The following is a 19,641-nucleotide window of genomic DNA, read 5'->3' on the forward strand; positions in this document are numbered from 1 at the left end:
GTGGACAAGTTTGTTGTTAGAAAGAACCATTCTTCTGAAGTGTCTGCATTTTACTTATCCATCTGCTTTCATTGCATTTAATGAGCCTTGTTTCAATAATAACAATCTATATTTATAGAATTTAGTAAAAGTGATACCAATAACATAAAAGCTTTTTCGCAACAACCACAAAGTAAGATGTTAATTCCAACGACTAGAAACTTAAGACCAGAAGACAGAGAAGCTGAGTTTTGCCCCTCAGGTCAACTCCACCATTTTTACATGGATGTTTTAAAATTGTTTTTCAACCCCATTATTCTGCTTTCTCCCTGTAACCTTTAACCCCCCAACTAGTCAAGAATGTATCAACCTCTGCTTTAGAAGCATCCAATCACACAGCCTCCTCAGCCTCAGGATTTGTCATTTTCTGGCTAAAGAAATTCATAGGTTCTAAGGAATATATTTGGAACAGAGAGAGCTTTAAGAAGTCTGGATGAGGAATTCTGGAGCCTGGAGCCATATCAGCTCAGGACACACTGCTGCCAGTGGGAAAGTTCTTAAATCTGAGGATGTATAAGAGGTCAGAGCTGGAGGAGAACAAAGATCCAGAACATTTGAAGCCTGGAAGATTTTCTAGCACATGAAGAAGTAAAGTTTTGTTGATCGACTAAAACTTTACAGTACTGTATATTTAAATAAAATAATGCCAATTTAAAGAAAATAATAAACTATTCTTTTCAAAACAAAGTGATATGCTTTTCTTTTATACCACAGACATTTAGTGTTACATTAAAGGTCAGACTGTACCTTATGTCTGTCAATTTTGCCCAAGAAGTTCAGATCTGTTGTTTCTGAAATACCTCCATGTATAATCAAAACCTTTTCATCTATGACAGTGGCTAATGGCAACCAACTGAATACGCTCTGTAGTAATTTCAATATTCTAGTTCCGTGCACCTAAAACAAATATAAAAATCCTAAGCAAACAGTATTCAAATAAACAAAGACAACTTTATCAATGTTTTCAGGGAAGTCACAGAAATAACTCAAATGTTCACCTGGTATTTTTGCATCACTTCCTTTGTGAATCCATACCTGGAATAGTGAAATACAGTGATAACTGAATGAATTAAGTTTCAAGAAATAAAAGTGGTTCAATAAGCCTCATCAATAAGAGCCTTAGTTATAGAACGCTACGGTGCAAACAGGCCCTTTGGCCCATGTTTGCTCTTTGGCCCATCTAGTCTTGCTGAACTATTAATCAGCCTAGTCCCATCGACTGCACCTGGACCATAGCCTTCCATATCTCACTCATCTATGTACCTATCTAAATTTCTTTTTAATGTTGAAAAGAATTTTTAAAATTTTTTTAATGACCCTGTGTTTGCTACTTCCGCTGCAGTCATTTCACACTCTGGGTGAAGAAGGTCTCTCATCTTGCATTAAACATTTCACCTTTCACCCTTTATTCATGATATCTAGTTCTAGTCTCACCCAACCTCAGGGGAAAAAGCATGCTTGCATTAACCCTACTATACCCCTCATAATTTTGTATATCTCTAACAAATCTTGCCTCATTTTCCTATGCTCTAGGGAATAAAGTCTTAACGTGTGTAAGCTCTCCCTATAACTCAGATCATCAAGTGCTAGCAACATTCTTACAAATTTTCTCTGCACTCTTTCAATGTAATTGGATTACAGCCAGAGTATTATGTGCAGTTTTAGGTAACACAAGAACATAAGAAGCAGAAATTGACAATTCAGCCTCGTTTTATCTGCTCTGTTATGCGTTCAGTAGGATTATGGATGATCTTTTATCCCAGTAACTAACTCAATATCTCCCCATTTCCTTATTGCCATAAAAATCTTTTGAAGGCAGGCCAAAGTTTTCTTCTTAATTGCAAGAACAGAATACGGACATTCAATCTAAATTACCTGGATGAAATGTTATGTGGAAATTTGATACATTTTGGTACCTTGAATGGTAACAGTAACGATCATTTTCTCTGGTTTAAAAGTTCTTGACTAAAGGAGATAACTATGATACAGTATTGCTAATGCTGGGATTTGAATGAGGGGATAGATACTTTGACAAACTGTAAAACTGGAGTCAGGCTATCTGTGTAGGGGCTTAGGAATACATTATCATTCAGAGAGATATTGAAGACATTTTATATTTTGGACAAAGATGTGCCGCTTAACTTCTTTGTGTAGAGGATTGAAACTCTACTGCAAAAATAAGTAGATTCTGGCTTTATTAATTATTTCAAAGCTGATTTTAGTAACAATACCAAACCATCCTTCAGTTTACCCTACAGTACAAATAAAATTCATTTAATACAGTAAAACATATCACTAAAGCATGTCTAAAATAAAGTTTGACATTGTGATATAAAGATGACCAAATGCTTGGCCAGTTTTATGGAGATTCTAAAAGGAGAAGTGTAGAAAAGTTTAGGGAGGAACAGTAGAATTTATGCTTTGGCAGCTGAAGGCTTGGAGACTATTGAGGTGTTTAAAAGCTGTGATTGGCAAGGAATCAGAATTGGAGTTTTGGACAGTGATAGGGCTGAAAAAAAATGCAAAGTGGAGAAAGGATCAAGGTTGTGTTGTGATTTGAATAAAACTCTGGTGCCCACTAGATGCTGATTTGATGAGGACATTCAAACGCGCAGTGTTCAACCAGAAACCATCGAGTGTCAGTGAACACAGGGATGACAATGGACTGGTGCAAGTTAGGACCCATGCAATGATGTTTAGAGTGATCTCAAGTTTGTAAAGGAGGATGATTTGTGACTGGTTTTGTTACAGGGCCAAAACTTTCAGGGAAATTAGAGACTGGCTAGAGATTGTGACAAAAACAACTGCAAAAGAAACTCAGCCAATCAGGAAGCTTTTGTAGAGGAAAATGGATGGTCAATGTTTCAGGTTGAGACTCTTCATCTGTGGCAGATTTTCACTCTGTTAAATGGTTATTGGTAGCACAGGCCTTGAAGGGAAGAAAGCCCTATTTTTCCAATATTCCACCCATTATAACAGCATGAGTACCAAGTCTGCTGGAAAAGAACGAGAAAATTTAGCACCGCTGATGGAGTTCATCTTTTCACTGCCAGTTTTTATGAGTTTCAGTGATTGAATACCTGTACTTGCTGTATAGTTCACTGGACAACAGAGATTTTGCATCCTGAATACTTTTGGATGTATCATATGGATTTTGGGCTGCTGATCATGAAATTTCCCTATCATGATCCTTTTTTTGTTATCTCCTGTATTTGTTATTTCAATTCACAATTCAATTCAATTAACAATGTAAGCTGAAAGGTTTTCCTGTTTCTTCAAATTCTTATGTGATACAAGTAGTCTGAAATTATATTTGTGTTCAGCTTCAAGCAGTCTATTAAAACAAAAAAAATTCTAAGGAAGCAACACTTTAGAAAAAAATGTTGTCCAGTGTTGTCTTTTGTAGTTTATTCAAGTAATTGTTATTTAGCCTTTGACAGATTATGCCTGACATAGTACATACAAAGCTCCACTCAATTCTCTTCACCCCTTGTGTCTGATAGGTGTTGTTCCAGAACTGCTCACTAGATGGTGATCAGGAACTGGGATTCTGGTTGATTCCACATTGCCCTCCTGAAGCTCTAGTGGCCCAATAGGCACTGCAGTCTTACTGCTCTGTAGGATCAACAGATTCATTGAAACACGATGCAGGAACCCAACACAAATAATGAATGGATTTTGCTGAGTTTTCACCTTAAATTGATGATATGATCTTCATGGTTGCCTCTGTTTAAATAGATTCCTTTTGGATAGACAAGTAGAAATGCAAACAGGATCAGGAGAATCTCAATAGAATGCTTCCCTCTGTCAACATAGTCTCCATTAAAGACATACACCTTCTCTGGAGATGGAAGCCCATTCTGGTTGATGGAAAAAAAATCAGGTTAACAATGAGAAATGTTTTAAATGACCTAAACAGTGATAAGTGCAGCAACATATTACCTACTTGTCATATAACTGGATAATTTCAACATGTTTAAATGGGTGAAAATCATAACACCGCTGATTATCAGTTTCTTTAAATCAATATGGGCCACTTCACACCACTCTCTAATAACAGCTTCCCTTCCTCGGTCCTCTGTTCAATGCTCTGAAGAGGTATCAGTTGAAACAAAAACTCACTCCAGCTACTCTGGTTCCAAACATGATTGTAAGATTATTAAAGGGCTACAATACTGTATTGTCTGTAAAGTAAAAGAATGAGAGCCAACCTTATAGTCTCATGAGGGGTTTGACAAGGTAGTTGCTGTGAGATGATTCCTGGGGTCCAGAGTCTAAGAATTTGGAATTGCCCAATGTAGACCTGAGGTGAAGAGGAAATTCTCTCAAATGGTTGACGCCCTTTGGAATACTCTAAAATGTAGTCACTGGGTATAATCAGACTGAGATCGTGTAACACATGCAAAATGTTGGAGGAGCTCAGCTAGCCAGGCAGCAACTATGGAGGGATGTTGTTTTGGCCCGAGATCATCAGGACAGAAAAATAGATTATTGGGGATTGATAATTTGTGGGGATTTGGGATGTAAAGTGGAGTTGAAGCTAATAATCAGATCAGATGATGATCTTATCAAATGATAGGCCAGGCTCCACGTGATGGATGGCTGGAGGTAGGATGAGTGTGGGAAGACAGGATTAACTTAGATGAGAATCTGGGTCTCCTGCCCCTAAGCTTTTGTGCTGCACTCCTTACTGACTAGTTTAAAATGAGCAGATGGAAGTGCAATGCCTCCCAGATCCTTAACCATACTCCAGGCCACTCTAGTCACCCTGGAAAGCTCTAGCATGGATTTGATTGACTCTGCCTGTGTTAGATGAGGGAAGGGTGCATTCTGAGCTGATCATGTGCAGTCAGCTGAAACCTGGATGACGGGTGTTCTGAGGGTGGAGGGTTATATCAAGATTTGCAGGCTTGGGATTGGGCTGTTTGCTGCGGCAACGTCAAGGACAGCAGGAGCAAGCAATTATGTTGTGGTTGGGTATAGCCCAATGGACCAAAGCATAATTTCAGAGCACTAAATACCCGGATGGTCAAGGATGTGCAGCAGCCCCATAGAGACGGGAAGCAGGGTAGATGGCTAGGTGATTGAATGGGAGCAGATTCAACGACTAAAGCTGCTGCAGAAACAGGAGATTGTTTGTTTACCCATTCCAGATCTATCATGAAGCACCTCAGGACCAATTCTACATGTTTATCACAAGAAAACAGACCAACCTGTGACAGATGTCATTCTGAAGTAGCTTCACTGACCCACATGTTTTGGTCTTGCCCTTGTTTGCAAAATTATTGGAAAGATCTTTTTGGTATTATTTCAACAGTTCTGAATATCAAATTGCAACTGCATCCTAGTACTGCAATTTTTGGTTTACCAATGGTTTACTCGACGGATGATTGCACTTGTTACATTAATGGCTAGAAGATCTTTCCTATTGAACTGGAAAGAAATTAATCCTCCAACTATATTTCAGTGGTTTACTCAAACTATTTCTTGTTTGAGCTTAGAAAAAATTAGAAGTGTTGTCTTTGATTCTTCATTTAAATTTGAAGAAACTTGGAGACCATTTATTCAACATTTTCATATTAGTTAAACTGACTTTTCCTAAACCCTGCTTCTATTATCCTTAATTATTTGGATGGAGGTGCGGAGTTATTGACGCTACTGTGTATATTTGACATGATGCAATGGCCCATGTTGGTTAGGTTTTTTTTCCTTTTCTTCTTTTTTGGGGATGTTTTTTTACTCCCTTTTTTTGTAATTACTATGAGTTTGGGAGGTTATTATATATGGATTATCATCTATATGAATGTATACTTAACCTATTAATTATGCACTTTCAAACTCTCTGTATTCATGTTTCATTTATGTTTGTTTAAAATTAATAAAAAGATTTTAAAAAAAGAAAACAGGTCACTTTATCACACCTGCCATGCAAACTCAGGAGAATAGGTAGAGAAGACTCCAGAAAACAAACCTAACCCCCACACAACACAATATTGGAAGACAGGCAGCAGCAGTTGTTACAGCTGCACTTGCCTTGTGAAATGTTGATTCTTTTAATAGCGTCATTGGGCAAGGTGGCAGGAAGACAGCCTCGGACTCCTCAGGGACAGCCTCCAAGTCAGCCTTGACCTTCAAATAAACCAACCATGCACTGAGAATTTCCTTACCGCCTAGGAAGAGCACTGACCTGCGTGGCTCTGCTCTCTGGGCATCAGAATGAGACCTGCACGTTTCAAGTATCTCAGGACACAGCTGGCTCTACAAGTTGTATAAATAACCAGCTGAACTCCAGGAAATCTTTTCATTCAAAAACAGAGCGTAATGTTGTCTCTTTCTCTGTCCAGCGATCGGTGAATGGTATTTTCACCAGTGAATAAGCACGAGCACCTGCTTCACAGGGCCTTGCTTTACACAGTGACTACACACATTCACCACTGGAGTTCAGGGTCTGCATCATGTATCATGTTAGCTTGCAATAAGTGGAAAGTCAATACAATGTGTACCTTTGTGGGCAAGTTGTGACTACAGTTTGTGTCTTTTGGCCAAAGACTAGTGACGGACATAAGAGCAGAAACATTCGCAAGCAAAATTAAAATGTTGTTTATGTCCAAATAGCAATTTCATGAGTCAGATTAGCAATTGCAAATGGAATCCAATCCCATCAAGTGCAAGGTGATGTGCTTTGGGAAACCAAATAGGGGTAGAACATATACGGCAATTGAATGGGCTCTGAGGAATGATGAGGGAGAAAAACAGACTAAAGAGTCCAAGTCCACAGTTTCTTGAAAATGCCAACAATGCATTTTGGGTGTAGTGTAATGAACTAGCTGGGAACTGGAGTGATAGGGCTGAGGATGGGGCAGTTAGTACACAAGCAGATGCAGTGTATAGTGAAACCATGAGGAAGGACAAGCAGATGATAGGGGAAAATTTCAGCCAGAGTAATGAGTTGAAGTGTGACATTGATAATAAACATAGGTATGTGTTCATCAGCCTCGACAACATCTTCTTCTCCAAGACCACGTCTGTCACCTCCAGTCAGTCCTTCAGCATCTCCTCAAAAACCAGCTGTATTGCAAGTTAGACAAATGCCAGTTCCACACCTCAGTCACTACCTTCCTTTCACCGCAAGCCATAACCATGTATCCAGAATAAGTATGCAATGTCGTTGACTGGGTCTGACCAGCTAACAGGCCAATCTCTCCATGCTCCCTCAAATAACTACAGTGTTTCTCTAACTTCTACTGCAGCTTCATCAGGAACTACAGCCAAAATGGCCGGTCCTCTCACCACCTTCACCAAATCACCTACCTCATGGACAACCTACTTTGCTGCTGCAGACTATGCTTTTGAGGAGCTTCACCATTGCTCCCAATTTCCGCCATCCAAACCCCTCCAGACCTTTTGTGGTAGAGGTGGACATTTCTGACATGGGCCACAGACCTATCCCCTCCCAGCAAGGACCAGACCCTTGTGCCGCCTTCTTGCTCAAGTTCAAATCTATGGAGTACGTTTATGAAGTAGGAGACAGGGAGCTAGTCACCATTAAATGGAGCTTGATGGATTAGAGATATTGGCTGATGGGAAACAATTAGCCTTTCTAGGTCTGGACTGACAACCAGAACCTCATATCCATACAACTGTCCCGCCAACTCAACCCATGTCAGGTTCACTGGACTGTCTCCTTCAAGCAATTCAACTTCACCATCTCCTACCAACCCAGCTCCAAGAACACTAAGGTGGACGCCCTGTCATGATAGTTCAACCCAGTTGAAATGGAGATCGACCCTCATCCCATCATTCCATTCTCGCAGATCCTAGCCCTGATTGTTCGGGATCTTGAGAACCAGATTCACCAGGCCCTACAGCATAAGTCGGCTCCAGCCAGCACATATGACATTGGCATGTACACTCTGGGGGCCAGCACCCCAGTGGGCCCACTCCTTGCCCCTCTCCAGCTGCAGGACGGACTCCAAATTTTCTGTAATGCCAGTTCTGGAGGCACACCGTGATTGCAGATGTATGTCAGTTCATTGCTTCCTGCCCTCAACTGTGTCCTGTCCAACTCCTCTAACCAGCAGCTCTCTGGTCCCTACCAGTCCCACATCGGCAAGGATTTCATCACAGGTTTTCCACCAATCCGATGGGGCCATGATGATCGTGATTTTAGTGTACTGGTTCTCCAAGGTGGCCCACTTCATTGCCCTCCTCAAACTTCCCGTCATCCACTGGGATGACAGAACTAGATCTGCAACATGTAGATGCTTGGACATTGTGTTAGACCAAGTCCCACAATTTGTCTCCATCTTCTGGCAAGCCTTCTGCTCCCTTCCCTGCATCTCAGTGAGTTTGGCTATCATCCACAGACCAATGGTCAATCAGAAAGAACCAATCAGCAAGTGGAGAGCTTTCGGCAGTGCTTTGCCACCTCTAACCCATCCACTATCTGCTCTGGGCCAGACTGTCCCACAATATACACATCTCCTCTGCCACAGGTATGTTACCCTTTGAAGTGCTTCATGGTTACCAACTGATGTTATAGACAATAGACAATAGGTGCAGAAATAGATGATTCAGCCCTTCGAGCCTGCACCGCCATTCTGAGATCATGGCTGATTATCTACTATCAATACCCGGTTCCTGCCTTGTCCCCATATCCCTTGATTCCCCTATCCATAAGATACCTATCTAGCTCCTTCTTGAAAGCATCCAGAGAATTGGCCTCCACTACCTTCCGAGGCAGTGCATTCCACACCCCCACAATTCTCTGGGAGAAGAAGTTGTTCCCAATGGAAGAGCCATGGAGGTCCCATCCACCAGGGCCCTGGTTTGTTGTTGCTGGAATGTTTGGAAGAAGGCATTGAGGGCCAACCTGGCTGCCAACTGCACCTACTGCTGTCAGTGCCCAGCCAGACTACTCTGGCCTAAGGACCGTGTCGGCCCATCCACATATGATCTGCCCCATGCACAGACTCCTGCAAGCTCTTGCCTCGGTTCATTGGTCCCTTTACCCATCGCATCAACCTAGTCACTTACTGACTCCAGCTGTCACCGACCCTCGGGATCAAACCTACCTTCCACATGTCCTGTCTATGGACCTCTAGAGCTAAAGAAGGTGGGCCAGTGTAAACGTTTCGTTAGTTGACGGACAGGGTGTGAAGTACCTGGCCAACTGGGAATGGTATGCCTAGAGGTCAGGTGTTGGATGCCGTCCAGTTTTATCTTAGATCCACCACTCACTGAGGGGTTCCACTGGATCTATCGGGATCGTCCTGGGCCGTTGGGAGCCTGCACAGGCAGGCACCTCCCAGTCTCCAACCAGCTAACAGGAGTCACCTGCCGCTTGTTTCCGACTCATCACCTACAGCCTATTTAAACCCAACTCTCGTCCCACAGCCCTTCCTTCACCCGCTGAACCAGCCAGCCTCAACCAGTTGCTCCTAGCCTTCAATTACCTTATTGCCTTGTTGTGTTAAGTATCTGTTCTCAGTTGTTTTGTAGCCTCTTGTGGCTTATTATTTTGCAGTTTATCAGTAAAATATCATTTACCACTAAATCGTCTCAGCTGCTCTGCTTTTGAGTCAAGCCTCCTCTACATTTCCTGGCAAGAAAGGGTGGATATTCAAAGTATTTTTCCCATGGCATGGATATCAAAAGGGTGTGGACTTAAGGTGAGATATAGGAGTTTTAAAGTGAATCTGAGGGTAAATTTATTTTTTTACACAGGGATTGGTTGATATGTGGAATGTGCTGTCAGAGGAGGTGATGGTATCAGATATAATTACCACGTGTAAGAGGCATTTAGAGAGACCTTTTTAAGTAGGTGAGCATAGGTATCAAACCTTTCAGGCAAATGGGATTAATGTAAATGGGCAAAAAGATCAGATTGGATCTGATCGGCAGACAGTCCATTTCTGTGCTCTGTGTGAGTCATGTTTTCAATTGGATTTGTGATTGGACATCACTGTATCATTTCCATTGTCCTAATACAAAATCCTTTGGAGTACTGAGTAGTACGTGCACGCCATTAACATTGAGAGAAAAAAACCCCTTGAAAATCCCAATGTAATTTTATCCACATTATAAGCAAGTAAAGTTATTTCCAAGGGGCAGTTTTGTAGTTGAGAATCGTATCAGGTTTAAATTCTGTTATAGGTTTGTAAATTCTAAGTACAGCTAAAATTGAACTTTGAAGGAAAAGAAGTTACAGATAGAAGCCATTAAAATAAGCTTCAGTATAATCATAGTAACAAATAAGATGGTGTTGTTTTCTAAGACATTAGGCATGCATTTAATACTTTAACAATGAGCTTTCAAAACTCATACCTTGTAGAATATTAAAAATAAATCATCCAATTTGCCATGCAAGTCACCTATAAATTCAATGGAAAAAATATAAGATTTCATGCAATATTTCAACAAAGAAGAATATATTCAAAGATTGTATGTAAAAAAGGATTATCTGTGATAACTGGAAATCTAAAACAAGAACAGTTCCTGCTGGTATGGCACAGAATTTGTCTATAGAGAGTACTCTGGAAGTCTAATAGCAAATACTTTAGACTAGCATTACTAACTTTAGAACTGAATGCTGAACAATAGCTATTGGCACCGAGATTTTTGTGTTAATTCAAATGATTTCATTGGAGTTGAGCCATTTATCTAATATAGGAATGTGCCATACCAATTATTTAAAATTTATTCTCATGGATGAAAAAGCATTACATTGAGGAGAGGACAAATTGGAAGGTGGCTAAACTTGATGAAACAGGTTGCCAGCACGATCTTTATCTGGATCTCTTAAGAAGTATCTTCACATACAGTACATGAGCTAAGAGAAATAGCTAGAACATGCGGGGCCATAACTGAGCGTGAGTCAATGCCTTCAGTGGATGAGAAAAGATAATAGCAGGGAACTATTCATATAGCAAAGTAATCGGAAGAATGACTACTAGCAGCAACGTCCAAGTCTATCAGTAAAACCTCTGTAGGACTTTTCAGAAGAAGCCTAATAGAAAGGAAAGGCAGGCATGATGTTCAGGTACTAAGGATCTAGTGATACCCAATTTGCATTTTAGGCACACACCTAAAACAAATCCTAAATTACTGAATTGTCACTGTTCATGTGAATTGGACTCCAGGTCTGTTTATCAATGATGTGGCTGTCCAGGGCCTTAGCGAAGGTTGAAGGTGATGACAGAATTCAACCCTGGCCCAGGTGCAACCATAGATGGGGAAAGGACAAGGACAGACATTCAAGCTCCAAACCTGAAGAGGAGTAGTTCTTCTTTAAACTAGTTACAGAAAGAAGATGGATTGCTCTTTGAAGGAGCTAACAGAGTCTCAGTATGTCCTCCCAATGTGGTGCACTGTTCTACGATTGGAATCTTTTATAAAATAACATCTGCATCAGACTGAGTCACAAGCTGGAAAAATATTGAATTGTTCAACAGTTGTTCCACTTGTGTTATCAGCTATGGACCTCAATCATTCCAGCTGAATCATTACTCTACAGTATATATAAATCTGATGTGACAGATAATTGACAGAGGATATCAATTCTATCATTTCCCTTAGAGTTGTGTAGTGGACGTTACTGCTTACCACAGATAGTAATCTCTTTACTGTAGCAGGTGGAGATCTGGTTGATATTTGGCAAATGCTCCAGATGTTTCCTAGTTTCACTCAGAAGTTGCAACACATAGCGAGCATGTAGTCGCTGCTGGGAGAAACGTTGGTGATTTAGAACTTGCAGGAATTAGAAGAATGAACCATTGCAAAAGCTTCATGGACTAAAGGCACAGAAATATTCCTTTAAGTCCTTATCTAATTAAGTATATTCTGTCAGTTCACTTGTAACTTTCTTTATGACCTTAGAAGAGTTTTCATGACAAAAGGTATTACAGAGAGGCAGATTCTGGGGCCTACTCTATTTACTCTCCTATAAGCTTCCATAGCATTAGAAGTGTGGTAATGCATGGTAGAAACAGATTTACTGCTGGCACGGTAGGGGGTGATACGGTAGTGTAACGCTATTACAGCACCAGCGATACCAACTGGGGTCTGATTCCTGTAAGGAGTTTGTACATTCTCCCCGTGACTGCATGAGTTTCTTCAGGTGTTCCAATCTCCTCCCGTATTCCAAAGATGTACGGTTAGTGTTAGTGAGTTGAGGGTATGCTATGTTGGCAGTGGAAGTGTGATGACCTAGCACAATCCTTGCTAAATTGATTTGATGCAAACAATGTATTTTACTGCATATTTTTATGGGCATGTTACAAACCAAGCTAATCTTTTCAATCTTTATCTTTTCCCTTTTTTTCACCCCTTTGTTTTCAAACCCTTTGAATTCTGTACAAATGACAGCAACTGCAGCAAGCTTTTCATTATGGATCACAACATTTTAAAGTCATGGATCTATATTACAACATGTAAGTATTCTAAACACAAGAGATTGTGCAGATGTTGGAATTCCACAGATCCACACATAGAATTCTGGAGGAACTCAGCAGGTCAGGCAGCATCAATGGAGAGGAATAAACCATCGATGTTGTAGCTGAAACCCTTCATTAGGTGTCAGTGAAATTGTTGAGGTGAGAACCAGTTCCACCAGATGGAGGAAGGTGTTGGTAGAGGGGAACTGGTTAGGTCTGTTGTCTAGAAAGAACTGGAAAGCTTTAAGGCTTTCTTGATAGAAATGTATAGGGACTGGACACCCATGGAGAAAATGAGATGGTCAGGGCCAGGGAACTTAAAGTGGTTGAAGAGATCGAGATCATGTGAAATGCCGCAGATGTGTTGGGGAAGTACTAAACCAAAAGGGATAAAATGGAGTAGAGGTGTGCAGACATGCACTCAGAGGGGCAGGAGCAGGCATAAACAATGGGTCTAGCCGGGCAGTCAGATTTGTGCATCATGGGTAGGAGGTAGGAATGGGCAGTGTGGGGTAAAGGAATTATGAGGGTGGAGGCAGCGGAAGGGAGATCTTCAGATCTGATGAGGTTCGTGATGGTGCAAGAGACAATGGTTAGATGCTCCTGAATGGGGTCCTTTCCAAAAGGTAAGTAAGAGGAGGAGTCTGAGAGTTACCACAATGGATGCTGCCCGACCTGCTGAGTTCATCTAGCTTTTTTGTATGGTGTCTGAGAGTTGCTGCCTGACCTCTGACCAAGGCTTGCATTTATCCCCTTTGCATTTTAAAACTGGGACCATTTTAACTTTGGGCAATGGTATAAAACAGTTGATACTTGGATCCTTATGCAAAATACCTGGGGCAGGAAGTGTTTCGGATTTTGGATTTTTTCAGATTTTGGAATATTTGTGTGTATATATAGAGATACTTTGGGGATGAGGCCCAAGTCTAAATACAAAATCTATTTACGTTACATATACAGCTGGTGTGCAGCCCACAGAGTGAACAGTCCACAATCAGAGCACAGTCTGATGTGATGGAGCTGGGTTCTCCACAGACTGTCAGACTTGAAAAAATGCTCCAACTGTGTCGATTACTGGTTTCTGCGCTACGATTGGCTTCATATCTGCTATTTACTTCAAACAGCCAATTATGGCAGGAGGGGAAGTGGTTTTATATTTCTAATAATTTTGTCCATGAAACAATTACATTCAATTTTCAGTTCATCGTGATAGATTTTTGCTTGTTTCATGATCAGCATAACATTACTTCAAATATGAACACTCACTTGTTTTTTTTTGAAGGCTTCCAGTAAGGCAGTGACGTGAGCAGGTGTCAGAGGGAAACAGAGCTGGGGTCCAATGTAGGAGTCTGAAACCTCGATGAAATCATAGGCAGACGGATTATCCTTGCATGTCTCATCTGTCTGAGTAATAATGCGGGAAGTAAGACCTTCTGCAGAGAAGATAACAGTTGCCTACCATGATGTAAGTACGAATGTCATGTTTGAACTTCACATATAAATAGAACATAGAACAGTACAGCACCCAGAACAGGCTCTTCAGCCCACAATCCTGTGTTAGACCAATTCAATTAGTAATCACATGGCTAACTAAACTAATGTCTTCTGCCCACACATAGCCAAACCATCCCATTTCCCTCACGTTCATGTGTCTATCTGAACATCTCTTAAAAGTGTCAAATGTTTCTGCCTCTAGACCACCCTAGACAGTGAATTCCAGGCTCTCTGTGTAAATAAACTTTCCCCCCATATCACCTTTGAAATTACCCCATCTCACTTTAAATGCATGCCGTCTGTTATTAGCCATTTCAACCCTTGGGAAAAGATATATCAGATCTTCCCTCATCCTCCATCACTCCAGAGAAATTAACCCAAGATTGTCCAACCTCTCATTATAGCACATGCCCTCTAATCCTGGCAGCATCCTGGTAAATCTCTTCTGCACCCTCTCCAAAGCCTCAACATCCTTCCTATAGTGGGGTGACCAGAACTGTATGCAGTACTCCAGATGCGGCCTGACCAGAGTTCTATGAAGTTGCAACATAACCTCTTGACTTTTGAACTCAGTGCTTTAACTAACAGAGGCAAATATGCCATATGCCTTCTTAACCACGCTATCAACCTAGGTAGCTATGAACTTGGGTCTCAAGATCCCTCTGCTCATCAGCGCTGTTGAGGATCTTGCACTGAACAGAGTACGGATTCTTTGCATTTGACCTACCAAGGTGCAACAATTCACATTTGGCCAGGTTATCTCCATCTGCCATTTTTCCACCCATATCAGCAACTGATCTATATTGTGCTGTAATCTTCTACACTATCCGCAGCACCATCAATCTTTGTGTCATCTGCAACCTTACTAACCCACCCATCTTCTATTTTCATCCAGGTCATTATATACGTCACAAACAGCAGAGGTCCCAGTACAGATCCCTGTGGAACTCCACCAATGACAGAATAAGTTCCTTCGACCACTACCTTCTGTCCTCTATGGGCAAGCCAGTTCTGAATCCAAACAGCCAAATCACCATGGATCCAAAGTTCAGAGTAAAATTTATTATCAGAGTACACACATCCTACCACATGTATCCTTGAGATTCTTTTTCTGCGGGCATACTGAGCAAGCCTATAGAACCGTAACTGTCAACATCAGGAACTATAAATTGTAAACAAACTGCACAAATGCAGATATAAATAAATAGTAATACATAATGAGCATGAAATAACTAACAGAGTCCTTAAATGAGTGTAGTTATCCCCTTTTGCTCAAGTGCCCTGCTGGTTGAGGGGAAGTAATTGTTCTTGAACTTGGCGGTGCGATTGAAGCCTGCTTGAAGCATCTTAATCTTCCAGATGAGCCTCTCATGAGGGACCTTGTCAAACCTGTTACTAAAATCCATGTAGACAACACCTACAGCTCTACCTTCATCCATCATCCTTATCACCTTGTCAAAACTCAACGTAAGTGTGAAGTGGTTCATGTTGGTAGGTCAAATATGATGGCAGAATACAGTATTAATGGTAAGATTCTTGGCAGTGTGGAGGGTCAGAGGGATCTTGGGGTCCGAGTCCATAGGACGCTCAAAGCAGCTGTGCAGGTTGACTCAATGGTTAAGAAGGCGTACAGTGTATTGGACTTTGTCAATCATGCAATTGAATTTAGGAGCCGAGGGGTAATGTTGCAGCTATTTAGGACCCTGGTCAGACCCCACTTGGAGTCCTGTGCTCAGCTTTGGTCACCTCAGTACAGGAAGGATGTGGAAACATAGAAAGGGTGCAGAGGAGATATACAAGGATTTTGCCTGGATTGGGGAGCATGTCTTATGAGGATAGGTTGAGTGAACTCAGCCTTTTCTCTTTGGAGCAATGGCGGATGAGAGGTGACCTGATAGAGGTGTATAAGATGTTGAGAGGCATTGATCATGTGGATAGTCAGAGGCTTTTTCCCAGGACTGAAATGGTTGCCACAAGAGGACACAGGTTTAAGGTGCTGGGGAGTAGGTACAATGGGCTGCCGGCAACAGTGGTGGAGGCGGATACGATAGGGTCTTTTAAGAGACTTTTGGATAGGTACATGGAGCTTAGAAAAATAGAGAGCTATTGGTAAACCTAGTAATTTCTACTGTAGGGACATGTTTGGCGCAACCTTGTGGGCTGAAGGGCCTGTATTGTGCTGTAGGTTTTCTATGTTTCTACGTTTAAATGTCTCAATTTGCTCCATAGCTCTGAGTTCAATTAGGTATAAATACTTAACTCTTTACCTTGCAATTTGCTTTTGAAGTTAGTGAACTCTGAATAAATCTTTCTAATGTCTGATTCAGGGGTTCTTTTTAAACTCAGAAGGCACACATCCTTTATTTTATAAGTAAATACTTTATATGATACCACTTTTGCAAGTTAGTATTAAATTACTTGAGGGATGCTTCTGTGTCTTAATTCACTATTGAAAGCTATTTTTGCTAGTATGATTGTTGCTTTATCAAAATTCTTTGAAGAATGGAGCCATAGTTATCTTGCTTCTGGCGCTTTGCTTAAATTGCTGCATTTACTCTATACTCTATGGATAGACACAGACTGAATTGGGGTAATTCAGTCAGGAATACATCACTCAGGCTTCAGTGCTCTTCCTGTTGGTGCCTTTGCAGGAAGATGTTTAATGGGAAGTTCATCTAACCAACAGTAGTTTTAAATAAACTTACGCTCATTACTACAAGGTGGAGTAAAGTGATCCAACAAACAGCTAAAGAAGTTATGGAGCTGCAAAACAGAATAAAAAAACATCACTGTGGTTTGAAATGGGGCTATGAATGAGAAGAACAGATACAGTTGTAAAATAAGTTTCTAGTGAACATGGCCAGATAGACTGAAGTTCATACCACTTTAAAGAAGCCAGTATTATCAAATCACTTCAATAACTGACCACCAAACCATAGGGAAGAACGTATTTGCATCTGAACTTACTCTCAATTCCTGCTGACATTTCCACTTCCAGAAGGGAGTGGTGTTGAAGTAAATAGGATTTGGATATCTGGCAAGTTTACTATCACTTTATCACAGTGGGAATTAAATTACTTGCAAGCCCCTTATAAAGGCCTTTACTAAAATTAGCTAATTCATCATGCACCATACATCAAATTTCCACCATTTACATTAGCATCTCATTAAGCTTTTCAGCTGGATAATTAAGGGACAAGACCAGATCAATCATTTTCAATGCAAATTATTGACCTTAAGTTCAGTGTGTATGTCTCACATTGCTGATGAATATTTATTATTTCAGTAATATTTGAGTAATATTGTAAATGTATTGTTTGATTAAGCATTCTTTCTTGTTTACATAATGCATTGTGGGTTATATGTAAAAGTACATAAATGGCATACGTCATTACAGACATTATACCTGTGCACCTCGCTTAAAGTAAAAACAAAGTTAGACATTTTATTCCATGCTCCATATTTTTCATTAATTTTAATTTCATATTTTTATTAATTTTATGTTTTGGAGTTTACAAAACATAAAAGTGGTAATGAGGAAGTTTTAAAATGGACCTGAGCTAACTACCTACCTGTTGAAGCACAACAGGATGCTTGAGTTAAAAAAACAGCACAGAACATGCTTCTTTGGAAAAGCAGAAGACTTTTGAGTTTTAAAAAAGATAGAAAATGACAAATTCACAGGTTCATAAACAGTGAGTACCAGATATAATAATTATAAATTAAAAAAGAGCAGAAATGGCTAGCTACATTGGAAAGATAGATGTGTTTAATTGCACAGAAGATAATTGGCTACAGTATACAGAATAAATTGAGCAGTATTCTAAAGCAAATGGAATAGCCGATGAGAGGCGGATGCCAGCTTTGCTGAGTGTTTTGGATTTAAAGGCATACTGTTTTCTCAGAAGTTTGACTGTCCAACCAAACCCCCCAAAATTAGCTTTGCTGATATCATGAAAGTAATGCTGGAACATTTGTTGATTGCAGAACACTTCAGGTTTCATAACCAGAATCAAAAGGGAAAGGGTACAGTCATTTCAGTACAGGGTTTCAGTGCATGAATATGTAACTGAATTGAAGAAGTTGTCTGAGAATTGTCAGTTCAGTGACAGGCTTAATGATATCCAGAGAGTTTGTTTAGTTTGTTGAATCTTCAGAAATGGCTCCTAACTGAAGCACAAGTTATGTTGAAAAGAGCTGTTGAACACAGAGGGTGGAGCTGAGGATGATGGCGCCTATAGGTGACTCCTTTTCTTGCATCTTCAGAAACAGCTCTATTTCTATCTTTAATATCTCGTTTTCCTTTTCAGGGTTCCTTTGAAGACCCTGACCTGGAGTTACACACTGACTTCTTTGTGGGAATAGGACTCGGTCTCAGGGCCTCACGACCGGCTGCTTTTCGATACGCCAAGGATGCGGCCTTGAAGACTAGCACACCTTCAGGGTGTTGGATTTTTGTGGCTCTGGAGATGGGCGGATTCAAAGCCGGTGCCACCACCGCATGGTGCGTTGTTGGACTACACAGAAGATCGAAAGCAGCCAGCTGACTGCTGGCTGTGTGCCCAGAGACCCGAGTACTTTGGGCACAGAGCTCAGAAAAAGCAACACAACAGACTTTTAACACCGTAAATCAGCGAGTTGTTTGTTATGTCTCCCCTCTCACTGTGAAACAGGGACACCTCTTTTTCCCTTATTAGGGAGAGAGATAGAGAGCCTGTGGTATGTTGAATTACTGGGGAATGAGTAGTCTTTGGGGTACTGCAAGTCTGTGTCTTTATTGATGCTTTGCTGCACACTTGAGTGCTCGGTGAGGGTGTTGATGCTTTTTCACTGCGGGGGGAGGGTTGTTGCTTTGCTGCTGCTTGTGCCCGGGAGGGGGGAGCTGGGGGGACTTTGGGGTTCTAACAATTAACTGTCATTCATTCTTTGGGGCACTCCTCTGTTTTTGTGGATGGTTGCGAAGAAAAAGAATTTCAGGATGTATATTGTATACATTTCTCTGACATCAAATGTACCTGTTGAAACCTATTGAAATGCAGTAGCTGTATCATTGGAAACAGCAGGCAATTGAGTCGCAGTATATTGTGTTATTGTGGCAGGGCCTCACATAAACCAGACCAATGCAGATTGAAAAAAATGCAAAAAATTAGGATATGTACAAAGAGCATGTCAGACAGACAGAAACAAATGGATTGCACAGGGAAGAGAAAAAGATAAAAAATCAAGTTGAAGTTTCAGATAGAGCACTAACCTGCATGCTATTAATGAAAGATCTAATAATGATGAGAGTGACACATGACTGTATAGCCTTGAGACTTTCAATGTGAAAACTAACAATAGACAAGCAAGATGGCTTACACCGGAAGTGAATGGCAATTAATTTAAATGGAATTGGACACTGGTTTGGCTGTTCCAGTTATTCGGCAACCAAAGTGCTTGCAGATGGAAAAAAAGCCCGAGTGCTAGCATTGTGAAGCAGTGATTGGTGGAGGCAACTACAACTTGATTGAAGTTCATGTCACATTCCCTTTAACAGAGTCAATTGAAAACAAATTAAGAAAAGTACTGGATGCCACAGCAGTGTTCAAGGATGACACTGGAAACCTTAAGCACTTCAAGGGTAAACTCATTTTAATTAAAATGCCACACCAAGTTTTGCATAGCCTGTCCGGTT

At 40.8% G+C, this 19,641-nt stretch overlaps 1 protein-coding gene across 5 annotated transcripts in view; it reads right to left on the reverse strand.

Annotated features, from left to right (window-relative positions):
- Positions 1-19,641, reverse strand: part of ppef2a (protein phosphatase with EF-hand domain 2a) — a 70,045-nt gene that overhangs the window by 26,849 nt on the left and 23,555 nt on the right. For 4 of the 5 annotated variants that reach the window (XM_073065065.1, XM_073065066.1, XM_073065062.1 and 1 more), the window contains exons 5-11: positions 16,673-16,730; positions 13,740-13,906; positions 11,644-11,761; positions 10,366-10,412; positions 3,733-3,899; positions 1,038-1,074; positions 787-936 (exon numbers count right to left, since the gene is read on the reverse strand). In XM_073065065.1, the coding sequence (XP_072921166.1) occupies positions 787-936; positions 1,038-1,074; positions 3,733-3,899; positions 10,366-10,412; positions 11,644-11,761; positions 13,740-13,906; positions 16,673-16,730 (744 nt within the window). The remainder of the gene's footprint in view (positions 1-786; positions 937-1,037; positions 1,075-3,732; positions 3,900-10,365; positions 10,413-11,643; positions 11,762-13,739; positions 13,907-16,672; positions 16,731-19,641) is intronic. The other variant, XM_073065064.1, reaches the window with a different exon arrangement.

The sequence above is a fragment of the Hemitrygon akajei genome, chromosome 13, assembly GCF_048418815.1.
Source record: "Hemitrygon akajei chromosome 13, sHemAka1.3, whole genome shotgun sequence".
Lineage (NCBI taxonomy): Eukaryota > Metazoa > Chordata > Chondrichthyes > Myliobatiformes > Dasyatidae > Hemitrygon > Hemitrygon akajei.